The sequence below is a fragment of the Lissotriton vulgaris genome, chromosome 5 (genome assembly GCF_964263255.1).
Source record: "Lissotriton vulgaris chromosome 5, aLisVul1.2, whole genome shotgun sequence".
NCBI classification, from domain to species: domain Eukaryota; kingdom Metazoa; phylum Chordata; class Amphibia; order Caudata; family Salamandridae; genus Lissotriton; species Lissotriton vulgaris.
In genome coordinates, this window is record NC_141693.1 from 1,822,186,370 (window position 1) to 1,822,208,187 (window position 21,818).

Below are 21,818 nucleotides of genomic sequence, written 5' to 3' on the forward strand. Positions count from 1 at the left end.
TTTCCTGCATCTTCATTTGACTTGTGCAGGAACTGCAACCCACACTTTGGTTATCCATTTTGTCTCCACCATTCTATCCTTGTTCAGAGATGATCTCATCCGGGCAATTAAAAAGCTGAAAGTTCTAGGAAATGGATTTGGAATCATTCCAGTAGGTGGAACATACCTGATCCAGTCTGTGCCAGCAGAACTCAACATGGATCACACAGTCGTACTCCAGTTGGCAGAGGTAAGATACTCTGTGAACATAAGATCGTGTCAGCCTGTAGAAGGTTTGCATCACCAGAGTTTATAAACCCCACTTAATTTTGGAAAAACCCATATGTAGAGTTATGCATCCTCTTCCGTCACCCACTTCCTATTGAATGCTTCAATATAGAAATCTCGTTCACACCCTTACGAAACAACCTGTACATGTTCCTTTCGAAAACCATTCTTATGTGGGTAATCCATCTGCTTTCTTGTTTTATGGATGAGGTTCTCCCTATATCCTCCATCACTGTTCCTGTCTGAGGACAGATGAATGGAACTCTTCTTCTAGTTGCAGTTTCACAGTTAGACCAATTTAAAAATGTGTGGGGTAGGATAAGTAGTTTTTATTATGCCCTCCTGCCACCTGGGAGGTGGAGTGGTCTCTGCATGTCTATTCAATCTACATATTTATGTGCTCAGATTTCTGTCTATAACAGGTCATGTAGATTTATCAGGGCAATTGATTTAAAGGGCCCTGGAAATGTTTTTAGAATGCTGGACAGGGAAGGTGAGTGGGACTTGAATGCACCGACATGGACTAATCCTTTGAATCCATCCTGTCCATTATAAGGTTGCTAGTACCTGTAAAAACTCCTGCATGATCTAGAGTACTAGGATTGTTGAAACATGAGAACCCATAGAGCACTTAGAAACTCTAAACCCGTCATGGGTTATTTCACAGAATATTGTAGAAACAATTGCAGAAATCAGTGAGACCGATGCAGTCTTCAAAATGTGGACTAGGGTATGTCTATTAAGTCGGCCTGTCCCCATATTTATTATTTTTCTCCATTAAAACAATTCTTAGGGTGTGCTTTTAAGCACTTGGAAAGCAGGCCTGGATATTTGCATGCAGTTATAAAAATAGAGTACTAATGTAATTAATTCGACTTTGCAATGAATAATTGTAAAAGAAAGGCTTCTGAAGTTGAATATTGACTGCAGTGAGGAGAATTCACTCCCAGTCTTAACCTGCATTCTAATTGATACATTTAGAAACAAGACCTGCATTTGATTGATTTCAGCAAGCATGTGGAACAGATAAATTGTTAGAGGCATAATTCCGTTTTTTTGTGTAGCTCACATTGCTTTGCTGTTTATACGTAGATATTAGCAGGCCTCCCAGGTAGTTGTAGTTAATGACCGGATGTTTGCCGTCCTCAGTAGGAGTAATCCTTGAACACTGATTGACAAGCTTTGAGCCAGAGAGGCTATCTCAGTGCTTCATTTGAGGGATGAAAGTATTCTGACAACTATGCCAGATGGCAACAGAGAAGTGGTGAATGTGGCATTTAAGCGAACAGATTGACAGAATGTCAAATGCCATTGGGGGGCTCGGTTTTACGCTGCAAACTGCAGCAGCTATAATGATTTAAAAGATGGGATTCTATAGGAATATCTAATTTGGTAAATGTGGGAGATGGTCAGTTGGTATCAAAACATTCTCAGATTTGAAGGGCAAGTTCAGCCATGCACAGAGGGAGAGGTATGACACAGCGCCTACAGCGACTGCCTCTGGAGTGCGAGGATCACAGTTCGATCGCCGGCTGAAGCTCAGCATTATGCGACTCCGGGCAGTAGCTTTTTTTAATCTTCGGGATGGCCCCCAGCGCCTTGAAACATTAAGGGGTGATATTTACGCGCTTTACAAGTCAGGATTAGTATACATTTGCAATTCTTCAGGTACATACAGGCTTCGCAAATGCTCCACAGGGACCTGTTGTCGAGTGTGCGGAAGGAATGTCTCCTCCGTTGAGTATCCAAGAAGAGAAAGGTCACTCATGGGGTTCCACAGAGCAGGGCTCAACATTGTCTCCTATATTGTTTAATATTATGTGTTTCCTTTAAATTCCTTTATTTGTTCCTTCTGGCTTCATGTGGGAGGGTGTCTTATGCTGATGGCACTGCTGTTTTTAGCTTAAATGTCCTGTGTTAGAAATTCAAAATCATTTTAACCCCTCTTTCCCAGCCGATCAGGTATGCACGAGCCATAATGAGCTCAATCTGAACCCAGAAGACAGAGCTTTTGATTGTGGTTGTGTATCTTCTTGAATGGCTAACTTCTGGCCTGATAATCTTGGCTTTCCCCCTGAACATCTGGAAGTGATTAATTGTCTGAGCTTTAAGCTAGACAAATAACTATCACATGAAGAGCAGTTCAATTCAGTGATATTCTATTGTATTGGCTTAAATTACATAGGAAAAGCTTGAAAGTAATGTCACTTAAAGACAGGCCTACAGCATCAATCTTCACGGATAGACTACTCCTAGCCCGCCATTCTCAGGCTGGAAGAAAAGTTTAACCTGCTAGCCCACTTTGCTGTTAAAAGTCATGGCAAAGCCAGACTTCCCCCTGGTATTTGTGTACGTGAACCCTATGGCAGGCCTATTGAGTCCCCAGGCAGGGTGCAACATATGCCACGCACAGAATGTGTAATTTCACATGTTGTGATAGTAAAAACACAAAACTGTTGTTTTTACTGTGGTAAAGCTTGGTCGCCCATTGGCAAGTACAGAGTTACATGCTGACCCCTCAGTGCGCTAACTCTGGAACGGTGCGACAGTGAGTAATCCAAGTGATGAAACAACTTGTTACATTAAGCCAGACTTGATTCTCAGGTCGAAATTAATATAACACGTTGCATTGTGCAACTTTAGCAGAGTGCCCATAGTTGTTGCTCACTGGGTCCTGTTTCTGAGACCGCTTTCTGCCCTCGTGGGGAGACGTGCTAACGACAAGAAAGATACAGAGGGAGCCTGCTATTGAAGGAGATGTCACCTCAAACCCACAGGAAGCCACACGGGTGTCGTCCCAAAAGGCAAGCTTTAAAGTAGAAACTACGTTTGAAGGGCAAATGGTAAAACTTGGTAGAGGGGCTGCCCATTGTTCAGGCAGATGGACTGGCACCAGGGAAAGGAGAGGGGGAAATAGTTGCCAAACTGGTTTTTCAGGGGCATGTAGCACCCTTGGTAGCCACCCCTCTTGGCTGGACCAGGGAGCTCCACAGGCTGGGAGAGTGGTCCTGCAAAATTGGAAGAGGGCAAAATGGTGCATCCTGGGATGCCCGAATGTAACATTAAATGATCATCAGGTGGGAGGGAACCTGGTAGCCACTGGCCACCAACAGCATCCTGCCCTGAGATAATTTTCTGAGCAGAAGTATGGCACTCCAAACTCAGATGTCGACTGGAAGAAGGACTGCCCTGCTGCATCGTCGCAGAGGGACTGTGTCTGCTGTATCCTGCTAAAAAGAAGTATTCAAATTGTATACAAAAGATCCTAGGCAACATTGTTTTAACGTGGATTTAACTCAGTTTTCGTACTATTGGGGCATTAATTGAAATGATCAGAGAAACAGCTGGGCTCACATATCATTCATTTATATATCAAAATTATGTTTTTATATAACTTCACATGTATAATAGAACAGTGATTTAAATATCATCTGAAAAAATCATCCCGATTATTTTTAATACTTAGTCGTACAAATATTCATACTCTCTCATCCTTCCATACAGTACATAGTCAAAGACTTGCATAGTTATAACATGCTTATCTTTATGAACTCTCAAAAGCTTGATAATGTAATGTTCAATAAAATTAATTTAGATCATAGGCCTTTTGTTCAAAAATGTAAACAATCACCAGAGTATTGTCTTACTCCTTAGTCAGACAGATTTGTCAATCGTAGGTTCTATAATTCATTCCTCTACTCTCGTTTCGGCTGGAAGCCTTCATAAGAAAGAAAAAACACACATTAGCCCACCTGGGTCCTGTATCTGTAAACAACACAGCACACTTATTAATAGTCATTTGTACTCTAAGTTTATGCTGTGCCACATTTAGTTTCATAGTGTTCATAGAGATATGGATCCATAGACATGTGTATGTCACATGGCGCCGATATATTTGAGTGCTCCAAGGCAAAAAAAGAGGTGAGGACAAAAAAAGGTGAAAATAAGATGTTTAATCAATAATTAAAAGATACCAGATCTAACCAAAGGGCATAGGAGTGGGTACAATACAAGGGTGCATACAATCTCTAACAGACAAGAGAACAAGTGACCTGGAAATGTTGACATTGCTGTTGAAGAATTGAAAAACCTGCGAAAGCATAGATGTTATGCACCAATCCCATACGTGGCATGAATAAATTCCTACCATACCTATTGATAGTATGAGGGTATATGCAGTTGTGCAGGAGTCCCGTAGTGGGTTTTATTTGGGTATCCAAATTTTGTTGATGCCAGTCTATATTGACTTATGTGTACAATTAAGTCACATCTTTAGGGATCGTCCTAAAATTCATTGTCTCACTCTGAGAAATCTTTTGTACGGGTGATTTTTTTTTTTTTTTAGCATATGTAGACAGCAACTCAGTCCCGTGAATGGATGCACGGTTATATGCTACAAAACAATATGGTTGGAGTCGCATGTCCAGAATGAAAATACTTTTTGGGTTAGGTTACGCAGACTTCTAAACCTAAATGAAGAACGCTTTGTGGGGGTCCAGTATCAGCTGTCCAAAAAGGGAAAGGTTTAAAAAAATATAGAAATTAAACTAAGAGGATGGCTATTTGCTATGGATTGAGACAACTCAATGTGAGTCGAGTGTCTTATGGCCAAAATGGAAACAATTAGTTGAAATGTAATGTTCTAACCCTGCTGGGTTATTGAATTTGTGCCAATGGTTTCAGACTGCTTTCCGAGCAGTCACTTCGGTTGTGAGCTGCATTCCCCAGTGTCTGTCTGGTCCTTACTCTGACTGGTCTTATTTGGGATCCGGGCCGCATAACCATTCTCCTTGTTGCGCGTTCATACAAAAAACTGTGAAGGGCAAGAAGTTGTTGTCTCCAGAGCCCAACCAAACTCAAGGTACAGCTGACTGGCCTCCTGTTTGTACACAGGGACACAACAGCTGAAGAAGCCTGCTGGGGCAAGCTAGTAGCCCAAAGTCGTATACCTGCTGCAAATCACTGCTGTGCGGGACCAGGACGCATTACACAAAGTGGACCTGAGGTTGCTTGAACTCTGGCGGTTCCAGCTGCACTCCAACAACACTCCTGAGGATGATTCATCAACTCAGGACGAATTGGCCTGTGACTGGTAGTCCAGTGGCGACTAGACTTCTGCTAGCACCGAGAGCTCGCTGACACTGTAACCAGGATCAACTCAACCCCCTTTATGAACCGAGGAGTAGTCGCCGAAAGAGTCTTGTCGACTGTTTTGCATCCTTTGAGCATCTTCAGCATCCTTCAACCCTTGCATCAGGACCACTTTCATAGGAAAGCCCTTCAAAGGACAAAAGCGCCTAGAACGGACTGAATACTGCTTCGCCTGCTGAGGTAACTATTTCTGAGGACCATGCTGTTCCCCCTAAGTATCTCCCACTGCAGTTGGTTGCCTAAAATGACTCCAAGTGACCGCATTACACGTAGCCCAAACATTTTAGTGTAAAAGTTTCTAAGTGTTAGGTTTGTTGAATTTGCAAATGCTTGTTTGCGGTTAAGTGAAAAGCTTTGATTTACTATACTTTGTAAATTCTATATCCACTGAACCCTTCAGTGGATCTTCTTCGTTGTGGTATCGAAAAATCCAAACTATTTTTATGATTTCTTTACTGTCTTGTCTAATTCTTCTTCAATTGTTTTGGTGCTGTTTAAATGTGTTAAACTTGTTTCTTTGTATAGACCTTGCTGCTTAGAGCCACAGATACCCAGGGTTGAGGGGAGGTTTGACAAACGAAACCCAAGGTAGCTAAAGGGGTTGTTGAGTGTATTACACAGTGAAGTCGCACAACCGGGGCAACTAGAGAAGCAGCAGCAGTATTTTTGACTTTTTATTGTGACTTTTACCTGATAAACTTGATTTACTGAAGTAAAAGTTTATGATTTTGACAGCTTATTTTTAACTTTTTAGTGGAATTTGTTATACTCCGAGGAGTTGGAGGGTTTAGTGAACTCTCTTCACAGAGAACAGGGGAAGGGGCAATCAGAATTGTATTTCCCAGTTTCAGTCTACTTACTCTGTTCTACGGTCTGCCCTGGTCTATACAGTTTGTGTGGGGAGAGCAGGAGCTCCAAAGGCAAACACGACCATCTCCTGGACACCTGCATCTTTTGGTTCAGTATCTGTGATAAGGCTGCAATATAAATGTGTAGGAAAGTAGGATCTGCTTTCATGGTCACCCCCACTGTATGCTGAGATCCTGCTAATCAGGACCCCTATTATTTGTGCTTCTTCCCTAAATTCAATTGGGTGAGTACTTGGGTACACCTCGGATTGACTACTGGTCTACTCGTGTAAGTCCCTAATATATGGAACCAAGGTACTCAGAGCATAGGTACACTAGGAGTCTCCCATGGGCTGAAGCATTTATCATGCCATCCATGGGAGACCACTCCAATTGGGACTACAAGCCTACCATTGTAGCCTGTGTATCTGGTGCTAGCACCACCTCCGACGGATAGGTTTCCTTACACCTGAGGTCACTGCACTTTAAACCTATGTCACCCCTAAGGTAGACCTTTCAATCCTGAAGTCAGGGTGCTCAGTTATAAGTGTGAGTGTGCCCCTGCTTGAGTGGGACACCCCTACAACCCAAGGAGTACACTCTCCTAGGTTGTAAGTGCATCAGCTATTATGATACATAGAGTGGCCATGCGTTATTATGCGAGGGCTAACTCTAAACTGGCTGTAATGAACCCTGTTGTGTTTGGTATCAAACATGTTGGAATCATACCCCTAACACTGTAAATGGTGATTCCATGTACTGTAAAGCTCCTCTGGGAGGCCCTCCGTGCTCCCCGGCACCAGTTTTCTAGACCCGGACAGCAAACTATGGCTTCTGCTTGTAAGAAAGTGCCCTCTTTTTGCATGGTCACCCCGCTTTTTGCCTGTTTGACTGTTGATGTACTTTGACTGAATGTGCCCTGCGTTCCTGCCATCCAGGTACCCAGAGCCTATGTTCTTTCCCTAAACTGCTTTAAAACAAAACCCATTTGGCACTCTTTGGCCACGTCAGTCCCCTGTAAATGGTACCATAGGTACCAAGGGGCACTGTGGCCAGGGAAGGCCTCTAAGGGCTGCAGCACTCATTGTGCCACTCTTAAAACCCTGTACCTTTACACACGCACACTGCCATGGCAGGCTGCATGTTTTAATCTATTAGAAGGGTTTTTAGTGACTCAGGAGAAAAAAGGGCTATATCTACAGTTAAGTAAATTGGTAGTGAGTGTACGGTGCCACCAGGCAAGGGGATAATTCCCTAAAACCCCTTCTTATGTGTAAGGAAACCCTACACAAAGTCAATAGCACTTAAGTCCTGGGCACACATGAACAAGGTACCAGTCCAAAGGATAATTTCAGTAGTTTTCAAAAAAATCTCAAAAGAGTTCAATCTTCAGTAAATTCTTGTATGTCAGGGGTGAGGTGTTTAGATGATAAACTGACTACCTGTACCTCGTTATCTGTGTTAACTATTTGTTCCTCACATCCCCGGACCTCAACTTCTTTCTGTAATCGTTTTTGTCCTCCTCTCTTCCCTCTATCGGTCTTAAGTCTGGTCCACCCCTGGTTGGTTGTGTTCTGTTTCCCCTCTTTATCCGTTGAACTTCCCTTAAAAAAGATGATTTGGTGGGATCTGTACCTGTGGAGCTTTCTGCCTCGCTTTCGCTGATGGGCGGGGCACCCAAAGAGGTCGAGCTAGAGGATACTGATACTGTATATATCTATAAGAGGGGAGGAGGTAGGGGAGGCGAGTTTCCCACTCAAAGAGAGAGTGGTAAGTCCAGCTAGGTGTTCGCCCCAATATGTATGACACACAAGAAGTACCAAGCTGTTCCTAAATAGAGTGAAAGATTGTGAATGGTGACTACTCAATGTCGTGGATGAACGCGTGGGTATCTACTGTGTTGGATATAAAGGCCTCACACACCCTTGCAGGTGTCATGCTTCATCATCGGCAATGCTCCTCGTTGGGTCGGCGGTGCAATACCCAACGGGCAACACCTCAAAGAGGGGCTCTTTGGCGGAGATCTTTTTCCAACTGCCGTATGGGTGAAGTGTGGGTGAGGGGCCAGTAATATGTAGACGTGGGGAATAAGTTAAAATTGGAGTAAAGGGTACCAGGATCAACTTTATTCTAGCAGTCCCTTATTCCAAATTAAAATTGGAAAATAGAGTAGGCTCTTAGGGAAATAATGTCCCCCAGTGCGAGTCTAGACTATAAAGTTTATCAATCGGTCAACATGTTTCTCGCTGTAAGTCCTCTGACTAGCGATTCATCAGGACCAAGAAAATTTAAACAATAAGTTTGTAATTCATTAACTATCTACATGTTGCCTTTACCTGCTAGAGGACATTATCCGATAAGTGTAAAGGGACAAAAGTACCTGTGTTGCGCTGTAATTGACTAAAGTGGGAGACAAAAAGAGCATTTCACAACAGGTCGCGATTACTCTAGAATCGCAATCGGCAATAGGTTAAAGAATACGAGGAACCCCATCCCCACCACGTGACCCTACGAACGGCTTAAGGCTTCTCCCTTCCCGCGGTCCGTTTATCTATCCGGTCCCGGCGGAGAGGGGTAGGTCTTCCTGTAGGAGCTCGGAGTTACACAAGTAAGTGCAGCTAAACGATCGTGGAACTGGTATAAATGTGTATTGCAACGCACACGGACGGTGCACCTTTAACCTGCGTGTGCGCAAGCCTTCACATGTGTTGTGTGAGTTAGGTCTGTCTCGCCTGCATTTATCGGCACTCACTAAACAGGGCAGTATCAGAGCATGAATATCAATTGTTCCTCATTTTGTATTACTTACATAATTTCACTGTAACCAAGCCATGAACTGAAAAGCCTAAGATCATGTCCCGCTTTTTACCGGCAGACCGACATTGGCCTACTCTGACTAATGGCCACTAGGGTGCCTGTATATCATCATATTGCAATCCAGACTGGCCCCAGACCACCCCCTACATCCCGGTTTTGCGCATTAATCATACATAATCAAACAAATCTATGTGCACATATGAGAACTACCCGCAGAGAGAGTGAGAGAGAGAGATGAGGATTTTTGACAATAAAAGTAGTCTGGAACCAGTGTGATCATGATCCTGGGTGTTTACACTAGATACCTATAAACAAAACCACCCAATTAAAAAACCAGAAGGGGCATCACACGACTCAGATCTAACGAGGCGCTCTCCTTATCATTATGGTGAACACAGATATTTTGTGAACCTCAGCATGGAACTACGGGATATATGCATTCTCTACTGTTTCACACAACGTTTGATTTCTGTTACCAACATTAGCCTGAAAACTGAGAGGTTGAACCCGTAGCTCTACCTGCCGGGTGCTGTTGTTGTAGCTCACCCAACCAAGATAGGTGAGTGCTCAACCATTGAATGTCATGAGAATATTGCTGCGAATCATTGTTTTTAATTAGAGGGACTACTCCCTTTGAGCATGCCACTTGCTTTGCTCGTCACGGTTGAGTCCACTTGTTTTTAACACTTTTCTATTATACACTCAGATAGGCATGCCTCCCACTGTTTTGTTTGTTTTGGTGTCACAAGGTAACTACATTGGAAACGCGACCTGTCTACATATTACTGGCCCCTCACCCACACGGCAGTTGGAAAAAGATCTCCGCCAAAGAGCCCCTCTTTGAGGTGTTGCCCGTTGGGTATTACACCGCCGACCCAACGAGGAGCATTGCCGATGATGAAGCATGACACCTGCAAGGGTGTGTGTGGCCTTTATATCCAACACAGTGGATACCCACGCGTTCATCCACGACATTGAGTAGTCACCATTCACAATCTTTCACTCTATTTAGGAACAGCTTGGTACTTCCTGTTGGCGATACTGATACTGTCCCTGTTCTAGCTGGTCTGTCTGATTGTAAACCGGTCTGGATCAGTTGATCAAATTTTCTAGCGTACGTAAAGACTCTACTTTCTCTGTAATCTATCTCATCCCTTTTAAGTTGTTTCGCTTTCCTAGTCTTAATCTCATTCTGGCGTTTTAGTAGTATTTCGTTTAACATGCCGTAGTTTTTCTCACAAGCAGCCTATTAAAATGAGAAAATAACATTGGCTAAATCGAAGCCGAAAGAAATATATCGAATAGTTAAATCTCTGGACACCCCCCCCCCCCCTCCCCCTCCAAGGCAGATAACAGTAAATCTATCTCCAGATGCAACAAGTTGGTTGATTTTTTCTTTCACAAAGTCACTAAAATTTACCTTTCCTTTCCAGAAGCAGTCACTGAACTACCCACCCAATGCACCGACCCGGCCCTGGATACTGTAACTCCTTTTCAAAATAAACTAGACTCTTTCCCTCTGTTGAATTTGGAAACATTAGAGTCTCTAGCACAGCAAGTAAAATCTGGCTCTCCGTGGGACCCTGCTCCTCCAGGCTCGCTGGTGCTGGCCAGCAAAACCATTCTCCCTACTCTCATGGAGTTGTTGAACTCCTCCATTCTTAGTGGGATGGTACCTCTGGCATGGAAGCATGCAATGGTACGGGCCTTGCTGAAAAAAACTGCCCTTGACCCAGCTAACCCTAGTAACTATCGCCCGATCTCTCTGCTCCCATCGGCAACCAAGATCTTGGAGAACCACATTAACACCATTCTGATGAAGTTTCTCGAGGAAAATCATCTCCTCGATGCTTCCCAGACGGGCTTTTGCCCTAAACATGGGACAGAGACTGCTCTGTTAGCTGTGACCGAGGAGGCGAGGCGGATCTTGGATCGGGGGGGTCAGTGGCAGTGATCCTACTCTATCTGAGTGCCGCTTTTGATACTGTTCATCATAAAATCCTGGTGAACCGCCTCGCCGACCTGTGTCCGGAGAAGCCCTGGCCTGGTTCATGTCTTTTTTAACTGATAGAGCCTTCCAGGTCTTTGACGGCACATCCGTCTCGTCAAGCAGGCCTCTGGGGTGTGGAGTACCTCAGGGTTCGTCATTGAGCCCTACGCTCTTCAATGCATATATGAAACCGCTGGCTGGGATTGTTCGCCGCATGGCATTAACATAATTTCCTATGCGGATGACACCCAGCTGGTGGTTTCCCTGGTGCAGAAGAGTGGTCTCCAATCACTGCCTAACTTAGCAGTGTGTTTGGAGGAGGTGAAGAGCTGGATGATGAGCTCCTGTTTGAAGCTCAATGACGATAAGACCCAGCTCCTGCTCTTGGCCCCGCAGCCCCTTCTACTTTGGGGCTGTTATGGCCCGTGAGAATGGGTGCGGTCCCTGCCCCCAGAGATAACATCAAAAGTCTGGGGGTATGGTTAGATAAGTCGTTGAGCTTCAATACACAGGCTACCAAGGTGGTGGCCACCTGCTTTGGCCTCCTCAGGGTGATAAAAAAAATCCTTCCCCTCCTTCCGTTTGAGGCCAAGCAGATAATTATACAGGGCCTTGTTCAATCCCGTCTGGATTTTAGCAACGCCCTGTATCTTGGGGCACCAAAATATAGCCTACAAAAACTTCAGCGCACTCAAAATTGTGCAGCACGCGCACTACTTGGAGTCCCACGAAGATTGTCAATAAAAGCTGGGCTAAGAATGTTACACTGGTTGCCAATCAGGGACAGAGTAAAGTTTAAATCTCTGTGCATTGCTCATCAAGCATTCTGGAAAATGGGCCCAGAAATCAATCGCTCTCTGATCTCCCCTTACCTGCCCAATGAAGTGCTTTGTTGTTCATCTGCATCTCTGGATCAAGATTCCCAGAATTCTTAGAGCCAGAGCAGGAGGCCGTTCCTTTTCTTATAATGTATCAAAGTTATGGAACACCCTCCCTTTGTACATGAGAATTAACTCTAATTTATCTAGCTTTCGTAAACAGCTTAAAACATTTCTGTTCCAGTAATTAGAACCCTTTGTTTCTGTCTGATGGCAGCTTTTTTAGTCTTAGCGCCTGGACGCCTGAGGGCAGCTGTAGCGCTTTATACATTTTATTTTCATGTCATTTAATTTCCATTGCCGCTGGAATATTAGGATCTTTAATTTCTTGTTCCAGAGCCGAGATCTCTATCTGTAGACGTGTCCCTTTACGTTCAGCACTCTCCACCAATATATTAATCAGTGTGTTTGAATTAACTGTTAGAGATTCTTCCTACTTAGCAAGAACCGACCAAGAATAAAATCAGAATGACAAAAGAAGCCATGCTGAACTAAGAGGAGGAGAACACCCACTGACTTGGTCCCTGCCCTACCGGCTTGTCCGCACCTCAAACCTGCTATAGAGAAAGCCCGGTGTGCCCTGCAGCCCCCAAGAACCTGGAGGATCTGCCCTGCTTTCCCAAACCAAGACTGTCTCCCGTGAGCACCGGATTTGCTTACCCACAGACTCTGGCTCCAGCCAAATCTGCCAGTCTGCACCCGACCACCATGGCCCGAGTTCAAGTGGCCCAACACCAGAAGAGGTCTCCCCAGTGATCCTGACCTGAGATCTGGTGATCTCTGACCTACCTCGAATCTCCAATAGACGCCTGCAGCCCCTTTCTGGAGGGTCCCCCTGACCGTGACCTGAACTGGTAAGAAAAACAGACACCTAAAGACACCCCTGCACCAGACATCCCATAACCTTGGGTGGCCCAACCGACTGCATCCTCAGGCATCCCAACGTTCCTCTTCAACTGGTGGTCACCTCCAGAAGATCTTCGTCCCTGAGCCTGCAGTGTTTGTTGTTATCGGAGAATCCCCATTGAAATCAACAGGGCAGCCAACGCCAAAACAGCACCCTGCACCCAGCCACCCCTGTGCTGCTGCAGGTGTACTTTGGGTGCTAACTCTAATCCCTCTTTGCCCTGAGCCTAACACTAGGAGCTTTGCTCCTACAATCTTGTGGCCTGCTCGTGAGCAGCCACCAACCAGAGGCCCCCTATCCCACATTGGATAACATTGGGCCTTAGCACTCTGCACCCAGCCGCCAAGGGTGTTCTGAGAGTGAATCCTCGACCCTGGGGGAACCCTGGTTCTAACCCAAGAAATCCAAATCCCACAACCAAGTACTGACCTTTAAACCGATAAATTCATTTCACTCCGTAGGATTGCATTGATTGCTTTTCTTGAAAATTGTTCTAAGTTGGTTTGAATGAAAACTTGAAAAACTGCAAATGTACTAAAAGTGAATTACTTACCTTTTGTCCAGGAGATGTCTCAGTGTGATTTCTAGGGATATCGCGCTGATTAGCAAAAGTAATCAAAAAGTAACGTGCACAGTAATCTGTAAAGTAACTGGAAAGTAATTTCAAACTGTTAAATTACCTGTAATTCAACCAATTGCATTTAAGCCTGCATTCAACTGTAAATCACTGCATAAGATTTTGCAAAGTATTATTTCACTTACCTGCACCAGGTTCTAGAAATAAAGCAACTAAATAATATTTTTTATACAAACAAATTGGTCTGAGTTCAGTCTTTGAGTGTGTAATATCATTTGATGCCTGTGTGTACAACAAATGCTTAACACCGCATTCGGATAACGCCTTACTGCTCGCCCACACTACCACAAATAGAGAGTAAGGTGTTATCTACTTTTACCTCTGCCTACCTTTGGTGTTGCACTAGACTCTGCACACTATACCTCATTTTTGTGTAGTATATACAGAGCCTGCTTCCTACACTGATGACCAGAGACCCGATTTGCCCTCCTACTGCTGAGCCAAGCTCAACAATAGGTCAATAGGACAATAGGTTTCCTGTCACCACCTCCCAGACAGGACTTAGTGTATTGGGACAGGGTGGGGGTACTTGCCAGTGCCACTAGACTGACTTGAAGGGCACATTGGAACCATTTCAGGGATCCATTAGCTCCAGCTCTGGAATGAAACTTGACACAGGACATGGGAGTATCCTCCCCATTGTCCAGCCCCTCCGATGGGAGGGACCCCTGAATCGTCCCAACCCTTTCCTTACAGTACTTATGGGCTTCCCTGTGGGTGGTTCCTTAGATTCGTCGTGGGACAAGATTCAGATCCAAAACCACTTTATCTTCAACCGTCTGGGCACTTTGGACTTCGCTGGACTTCCCTTTGGAAATAGAGACTGCACCTGGGAAGACTACTACAGGATCTCATTGTCCTACCAGTCTTCTGCGCCTGTGCTCCATACAGGTTCTTCTACAGGCCTGTGGACATCTTAGACACCCAATGGAATCTCCAAGTATTTTTGAAATGCTTTTAGGGCTAGATATATCGCTAGCAATTCTAGTTGGTTGCTATGCAGCTTTTTTTGTTTGGTTGTCCAGAGCCCTTGTACTGTGCATTGAAGGAGATGGGATCCCCAGCCTGTCAGTGATGCGTCCGCTGTTAGTACTAGTTGTGGAACCGGCTCTTGGAACAGTCGCCCCTTGGAAAGGTTTTGTGGGTTCCACCACTGCAGAGAGTTGTGAGCGCGACTGTCTACCAACACTAGGTCTTTTAGTTGTCCTTCAGCCTGGTTCCATTGCCGTGCTAGGCATTCCTGTAATGAGCGCATTTGCAGTCTGGCATGGGGGACAACGAATATGCAGGAGGTCATCATGCCTATGAGCTGCATAAAGACTCGAGCTGGTAGAGAGTGTTGTGGCAGGAATTTGCGAATGAGTGTCTGCAAACTGGCTATCCTTGCTGAGTTTGGATATGCCTTCGCCACTGAGGTGTTTATAGTGGCTCCCAGGTATTGCTGTACGTGGGATGGTTGCAGATGCGATTTTGTGTAGTTGATTGAAAAGCCTAGGCTGTGTAGCAACTGAATTGTTTGAGACGTGTGTGCTGCACACTATTGGTACGATTTTGCTTGTATTAGCCAATCGTCCAGGTAAGGGTGCAAATGGACGTGTTGCATCCGGAGATGTGCTGCCACTGTCGCTAAGCATTTTGTAAACACTCTTGGAGCCGTTGTAACCCTGAAGGGCAAAACCTTGAATTGGTAGTGTTGACCTTCTATTGTGAACCTGAGGTATTCTCTGTGTGCTGGATGGATGGCTATGTGGAAATACGCATCTTTGAGTTGCAGTGTTGCTAGGAAATCTCCTTGCTGTAGCAACGGGAGCACTTGTAGTGTGATCATATGGAAGTGCTCCGATAGTATATATTGATTTAGGGGTCTGAGGTCCAATATTGGTCTGAGGGAACCATCCTTTTTTGGAATAAGGAAGTATAGGGAGTATACTCCTGTCCCTTGTTGGTGGAAAGGGACTTGCTCTATGGCCCCCTTTACCAGCATGCATTTCACCTCTTGTTGTAGCAGGGTGATGTGTTCCGTGGACATAGGGTGGTATGTTTGGTGGTGTAGAGGTCAGTTCTAGGCAATAGCCAGACTGGATAATTTATCTCACCCACCTGTCCGTGGTAATTGCATGCCAGACAGGTAGGAACTGTTGTATTCTGCCTCTGACCGGTGTTAAGTGGTCTGGAGGTAGCGTAATAAAGTCACTGTTTTGTGGCAGTGGAGGCTCTGCTGGTATTGCCTCCACGTCCTCTTCCCTTATTATTGTTACCTCTGTAACCTCCGTAACCTCCTCTGGTTGTGTTCTTGTTGAAGGAACCTTGTGTGTTACTTTTGTATGAGGCAGATGTTTGCGAGGTATTTCCTCGTGCATTTGCTCTGTATGAGGAGCATCGAAAGGAGCCCCTGTGTTGCAGAAATTGCAATGCACCCATTGATTTTGCTGTTTGTGTCTTTTTTCATTTTATCCAAAATGGTGTCGACAGCAGGGCCAAATAGAAAGTCCTGATTGACAGGTTGGTTAAGAATGGTGGATTGCACCTCATTCTTAAACCCGGAAATACGCAGCCATGCATGTCTGTATAGTAAGACGCTAGTGTTAATTGACCTAGCTGCGGTGTCTGCTGCATCAAGCGCACATTTGATGGAAGGCGTTTGATATGAATTTTCCCTCTTGTATGAGATCATTAGCTTGTGCTTTAAAAGGCTCAGGTAGGTGTTGCATTAGGCTTTCGAGCATATCATAGTGCGCCCTGTCATAACGAGCCAGTAGGGCTTGTGTATTAGCAATCCTCCATGAGTTTGAGGCTTGTGCTGCGACCCTTTTGCCTGATGCTTTTAGTATTTTTGACTCTGTCAGGGGGAGGTGCTTCCCCTGTTGTCTGGGAGTTGTCTCTTTTACGTGCATTAGCCACCACCAGTGAGTCTAGTGGCAACTGCCCTTTGATGTAAGTAGGGTCTGTAGGAGCTGCCCTATACTTCTTCTCTATTCTGGGATTGATTACCCGTGCCCTGGCTGTATCCTTAAATATGTCAGGTGCGTGTTTTAGAACTCCCATTAACATGGGAAGTGTTCTGACACTCTTTTCTGCTGTAGGGAATGTGTCAAATAAGAAGTCTTCTTCCACCGGGCCTTTATGCAGGTCCACATTGTGGAATTGTGCTGCCCTGTCTGAGTTGATTGAAGACTACTGTGTCATCAGTAGGTGACGGCTTGGTAGGATAAGTGGCTACATCGGGGATGGGATGGGTGTTGTAAGGGTCTTGTGAGTCATCCCAAGGTTCCTCTTCTGGTTTCAGGATCCTGTGGGAAATCATATAGAGGCTGTGGCTCATCCCCTGTGTCCCCCTCATTGTCCCCGTGGTGAGAAGGAGAGTAAGGTGCAAAAGGTGTAGTGGGCATGATAGGTTGAAAAGGGATGAAGGGTCTAGAGGGAGAAGTCCCAAAGTCCTTTTTCTTCAGTGGAATAGGGGAATGAGGTTCAAAGTCCAAAGGCCTCTTTTTCCTATGCAGGATGGTAACTTTACCAGTCTCTGGATTAATATATATTTTTGCTTGGTCGTCCGATGGATCTGGGTGGAATAGTTCTTCCTCTACAGTCCTGGGTTGAGTGTTGGACTTTTTCGGGTCAGTAACACTTGGTTTGTGAACGACTTTTGGTGTTTTGTCAGACTTTTTTGGTTCGGGCCCTTTTTTCGGGTCGACAGGTGTCTCCGGCTCGACCGGAACTTTCGGTTCGACACGTTTTTTGTGCTCCGTTGGCTTTTTTGGATGAGTGTCTTTTTCCAAGCCGATGTTCTTTTTTGGATCGACTGGTGTCTTTGGAGCAGTTATCTTTGGGTCGACAGGTTTTTCCGGCCTTGATACGGGCTTCGGTACAGCCCCGTGTACAGAGTTGACGGATTTCGAACTTTAGGCTTGTTTGGGTCGCCGACCTTTTTCGGTTCGGCACCCTTCGGCAGTGTGCCATTGTTCGGTTGGACTACTTTTTTAGGGTCGACAGTTTTTGGCTGAACGGCCTTTTTGGGGTCAACAGTCTTCTTTGGCTCGACGCTCTTTGGCTGTACGGCCTTTTTGGGATCGTCGCCCTTCGGGTCGACTACCTTCTTCGGCTCTGGAACCTTCTTCGGCTCTGGAACCTTCTTCGGCTCTGGAACCTTCTTCGGGACTATGGTACTGGGCCCTGGGGTCTCTGAAGGTTTCGATTTCGATGCCGAGCCGGGCGGCGGGGCTGGCAAAACTTTTTTATGATCTTGGCTAAGTCCTTTTGGCGATGCCTTTGGTAACGGAGCAATTGGTGTCGGGGCAGGGTACTCACGATTTGCCCCGGTGGGATCTCGTCGTCAGAGTAGTCCTCGACGGTGACTATTTCTAGGTCGGAGTCTGAAGCTTCTTGGAGATCCTGGTCATCATAGAAGATGTTGTCCGGTTCCGGTGCCTGTCGCTGCATTTCTTGCCTAGCGGCCCTTCGGTTTCGAATAGTTTTCTTGGATCGGAACTGGGCGCAGGCTGGGCAGGTTTCTTCCCTATGATCTGGGGAAAGGCACTTGTTGCATACTGAGTGTTTATCAGTATGTGGGAACTTGGAGTGGCATTGTGGGCACCTTTTAAACGGGCTCCTTTCCATCGATGGTCTGAGAACAATACCGTCGAAGTCTAAGGCCTTTTGGCCTTAAGAAAAGTTTTGTTTTCGATTCCGAAGTTGGAGTATAGGAGTTAACATCCGAACCCAATGGCAGAAAAAAACAATCTGAGGATGGAGAAGATGCCCATGCGCACTGTAGTCCAGGGGAGGAGTCACCTATCTCGTGATACTTCGAAGACTCTTCCAAGACAAAAAAGTGCAATCATCCGGACCCAACACTAGGCGGCAATCTATGCACAGATGTGAATTCAGCAGCCCACATGCCTCGAACATACATATTTTTTATAACTACACTGTGTGGTTCTTTTTCACTTAACCTACACTATAAGATTAAGTACTGATAAAACAAGCTGCTTTACACTCCTGTTTGACTAAGCCTGAAGGCTGCTCTCCACAGCTACCACTGAAAGAGCTTTCTAAGGTTGTCTAAAACCACTAAAATCACCATAAGGGTTGTCTGGATTAGTGCAGGGTGCTACACTTACATAAGTGAGCACCATATACTAAGCCAGCCTTCTACAAGGGGTGAGTAATCAACCAGGATTGAAAGGTGGGAGAGGTATGATAAGACACAACTAAACCGTGTGTTAAACTTTCTCTTTGTTGGGTCAATTTTTCTGATACACTTACAGATTTTCTTGTGGGGAACAGACACCTTCAAGAGGGCAGGGAAACTTGGATGGGGTATAATAGAGAGTCGAGTTAGGAGAAAAAACCCTAAAAGAGTTGGGAAATAAGCTGGCTCCCAACAGTAATGACCATGGTCTGGAAATTAGAGTCCTTTATTGGAATGCCAGATCTTTTCCCAAGCACGTAGTAGAGCTAAGGGATTTGTTGTCCTCCCAGAATCCTGAAATTTGTTTCATCACTGAAACTTGGCTACACCTTGTATAGTCATTGCGTACCCTGAAAAATATAAGGTGGTCAGGTTTGATAGAATGGGAGGTGGAGTAGCTATTGCTTTATCTAATAAAGTAGTGGTTTCAATTATCAATGCACATCTCTCTGAACAGCTTGAGATGCGCATGTTGAAGATCGTTCTATATACTTATGACTCATGGAAAGGGGCATTAGTCTACGGCCCCAAGGTATGACTTTAGCCTTAAGCTGGTCTCTTGGCGGGCTCCACATATTCTAGCAACTGAGAAATATTTTTTTTTACTGTTGGGGATTTTTAATTATTATGGAGAGTATGCATCCGACAATGAGATGAACCAATTGCAGGCAAACCTGGAAGTGGTAGGCCTGCAGCAGAAGGTGGGTGGCCCAACACATTTAGTGGGCCACACACTAGATTTAATAATAATAATCCACATTTGTAAAGCGCACAATCACCCGTAAGGGTCTCTAGGCGCTGGGGGCCGTCGGGAAGATTAAGCAAGCTATTGCCCAGAGTCACATGGTGCTGGGCTAATCTGCCGCCAGTGCCGGGGATCGAACTGTGATTCCCCAGATTCCGGAGTCAGTTGCCCTAGCCGCGGCGCCACACCTCTTCCTTTTTACTTTTTACGAACTCCATGAATCTGAAAATTGACAGTCCCATGCCTTTATTATGGACCAACTGTTATTCCATTGGCTTTGAGTTAATACTGACCCACACTATGGGTTATAGGTTTGGTTAGACTGTGGAGGAAGGTGAATTCAATGAACTCTGTCTAGCCTCAAACTTGCACTCATTCAAAAGACTGATTATATCAACGATGCAGGCTCTAGCTTTCATGACTCCATATCAAGGCCTTTGACTTAGTAGCTCTTCCTACAGTCTGCAAAATTAGACAGGCTAAACAAACAGCAAGCAGTCTGGTACTCAGAGGAACTTAGTAGTGAAAAAAACGCACTGGAAAGGAAGTGGTGCGGGCCTAAATCCCCTCAGGATAGAGGGGAATAGGAAATAGCTCTCACAAATTAGTTCTAGAATTGAGAAATCAAATTAGTTCTAGAATTGAGAAATCAGGAAATTCAACGAGGGAGTAATTCAAAGTTTTGAATAAATTTGCTAAGCCAGAGTCCTGTAGGCTGACAATACCTGCCTCTCAAGACTTATGTGAGTCGCTTGCAATCTACGTTGAATACAAGATCAGTACAATATATAAAGTATTTTTGCCTCAAGCAAAAAGGTCAGATAAAATAGTAAACTAGAAGGTACCGCCCTCGAAAGCTCCGAGCCAACTGGGAAGGTGTGATGTTATCACACAGGATAGATACTCTGGTGAAAGTAAAATCTGGTTCACTAGGAGACCCTTGCCCTGTGCATATACTGAACTATATGTCTTCCTTGCTGATATCGCACATCACAAATTCATTTAACCCATCTTTGGGCAACGCCAAGATCCCAAAAGCCTGGAAATTGGCATTTGTTTCCCCTATTTATAAAAAATAAAAATGCTAATGTTGATCCAAACAACTGCACTATCTGCAAATTTCTGTTCTCCATTTTCTCAGGAAGGTTTTGGAGAGCTTAGTAAATTAACAATTTTCTGAATACAGCACAGCTGTTCTAAAGCCCGACTGTAAAGAATCCAGTCTTTGGTTGTTCTCTAACTATGGTTTTAGAACAGCACGGAGACAGCACTTTATTAGGATCATGTTGGACAAGATTACCAATCAACGCTGGTATTATTATATTTGTCAGCTGCCTTTGATACGGTCTCCCATCCTCTTTCTGAGACTTTATGATAAAGGTAGGTATGCCCTAGTGTGGTTCAGGTACTTCCTGGAAGAGAGAACCCATGTGGTTGTGATCCAGCTTATATCTAGGACAGTCGCAAAAACTGGGGTACCTCAAAGGTCTGCCCTTGGTACCACTCATTTTAATATTTATTCGGCCTGCTTGCGAACATTGTAAAATCCTGCCGGATTTTAATAATATCCTAAGTGGATAACACCTAACTGGTGATATCAATAGTGCAAGACCCAGGAGCCTCCAAATCCAGATTTATTGATTGTATTTGGAAAGTGGCTGCTTGGATGAATTTGACCTACTTACAACTCAACGGAGGGAAGACTGAAATCCTTCGGTTTGGAAAGGTGCAGGAATTGTGGTCAGAGGACTGCTGGACAAAAGAGTTTTGTACATGCTCTTGTACAAAGGGAGTAGTAAATACATTTATGTTTTTATGTTGACAATAAGCTCACAGTGATGGAACATGTAACTTACACTTGGGGTACCTGTTTGAGCATCTTACGACTCCTCGAGTTTTCTGCTGGCTCCCAATTAGTTCTAGGAAAATGATAGTCCAGGCACGTCTAATGGGTCACCTGGACTACGGTAATGCACTTCTTGTTGTGGTGAACAAGACTCTCCTGTCTAAACTACAGGTGGTATAAAGTACAGCACCCCCTTAGTCTGTAAACTCCCTCTTGGCTCTCCTTCGCTGCCCACTTTAAGAGCCCTGCATTGGCTAGCCATAAGGAAGCGCAATCTGTTCATACTTGTGTGTCTTACTCACAGAGCATTATTTGGGAATTGTACTGCATACCTTCGCACGGGGCTCCCATGGTACCTTCTAGGTAGAAACTGGAGGTCTGTGGATAAGGTACTACTAACCCCACGGCACATACATACAACTCTATATGGATGTTGTTCGTTTTCATATTTAGCCGAATTTCATTAGAACAGACTACCTCTTCAAACGCGCTTCTGCCTGCATTTTGAAAGGTGTACAAAAAAAACTGCTGAAAACCTGTCTTT

At 44.8% G+C, this 21,818-nt stretch overlaps 1 protein-coding gene across 1 annotated transcript in view; it reads left to right on the forward strand.

The window, feature by feature from the left end:
- SNF8 (SNF8 subunit of ESCRT-II) overlaps positions 1 to 21,818 on the forward strand; it is a 110,010-nt gene that overhangs the window by 73,639 nt on the left and 14,553 nt on the right. The window contains exon 6 of the mRNA XM_086924244.1: positions 88 to 229. Within this exon, the coding sequence (XP_086780370.1) occupies positions 88 to 229 (142 nt within the window). The remainder of the gene's footprint in view (positions 1 to 87; positions 230 to 21,818) is intronic.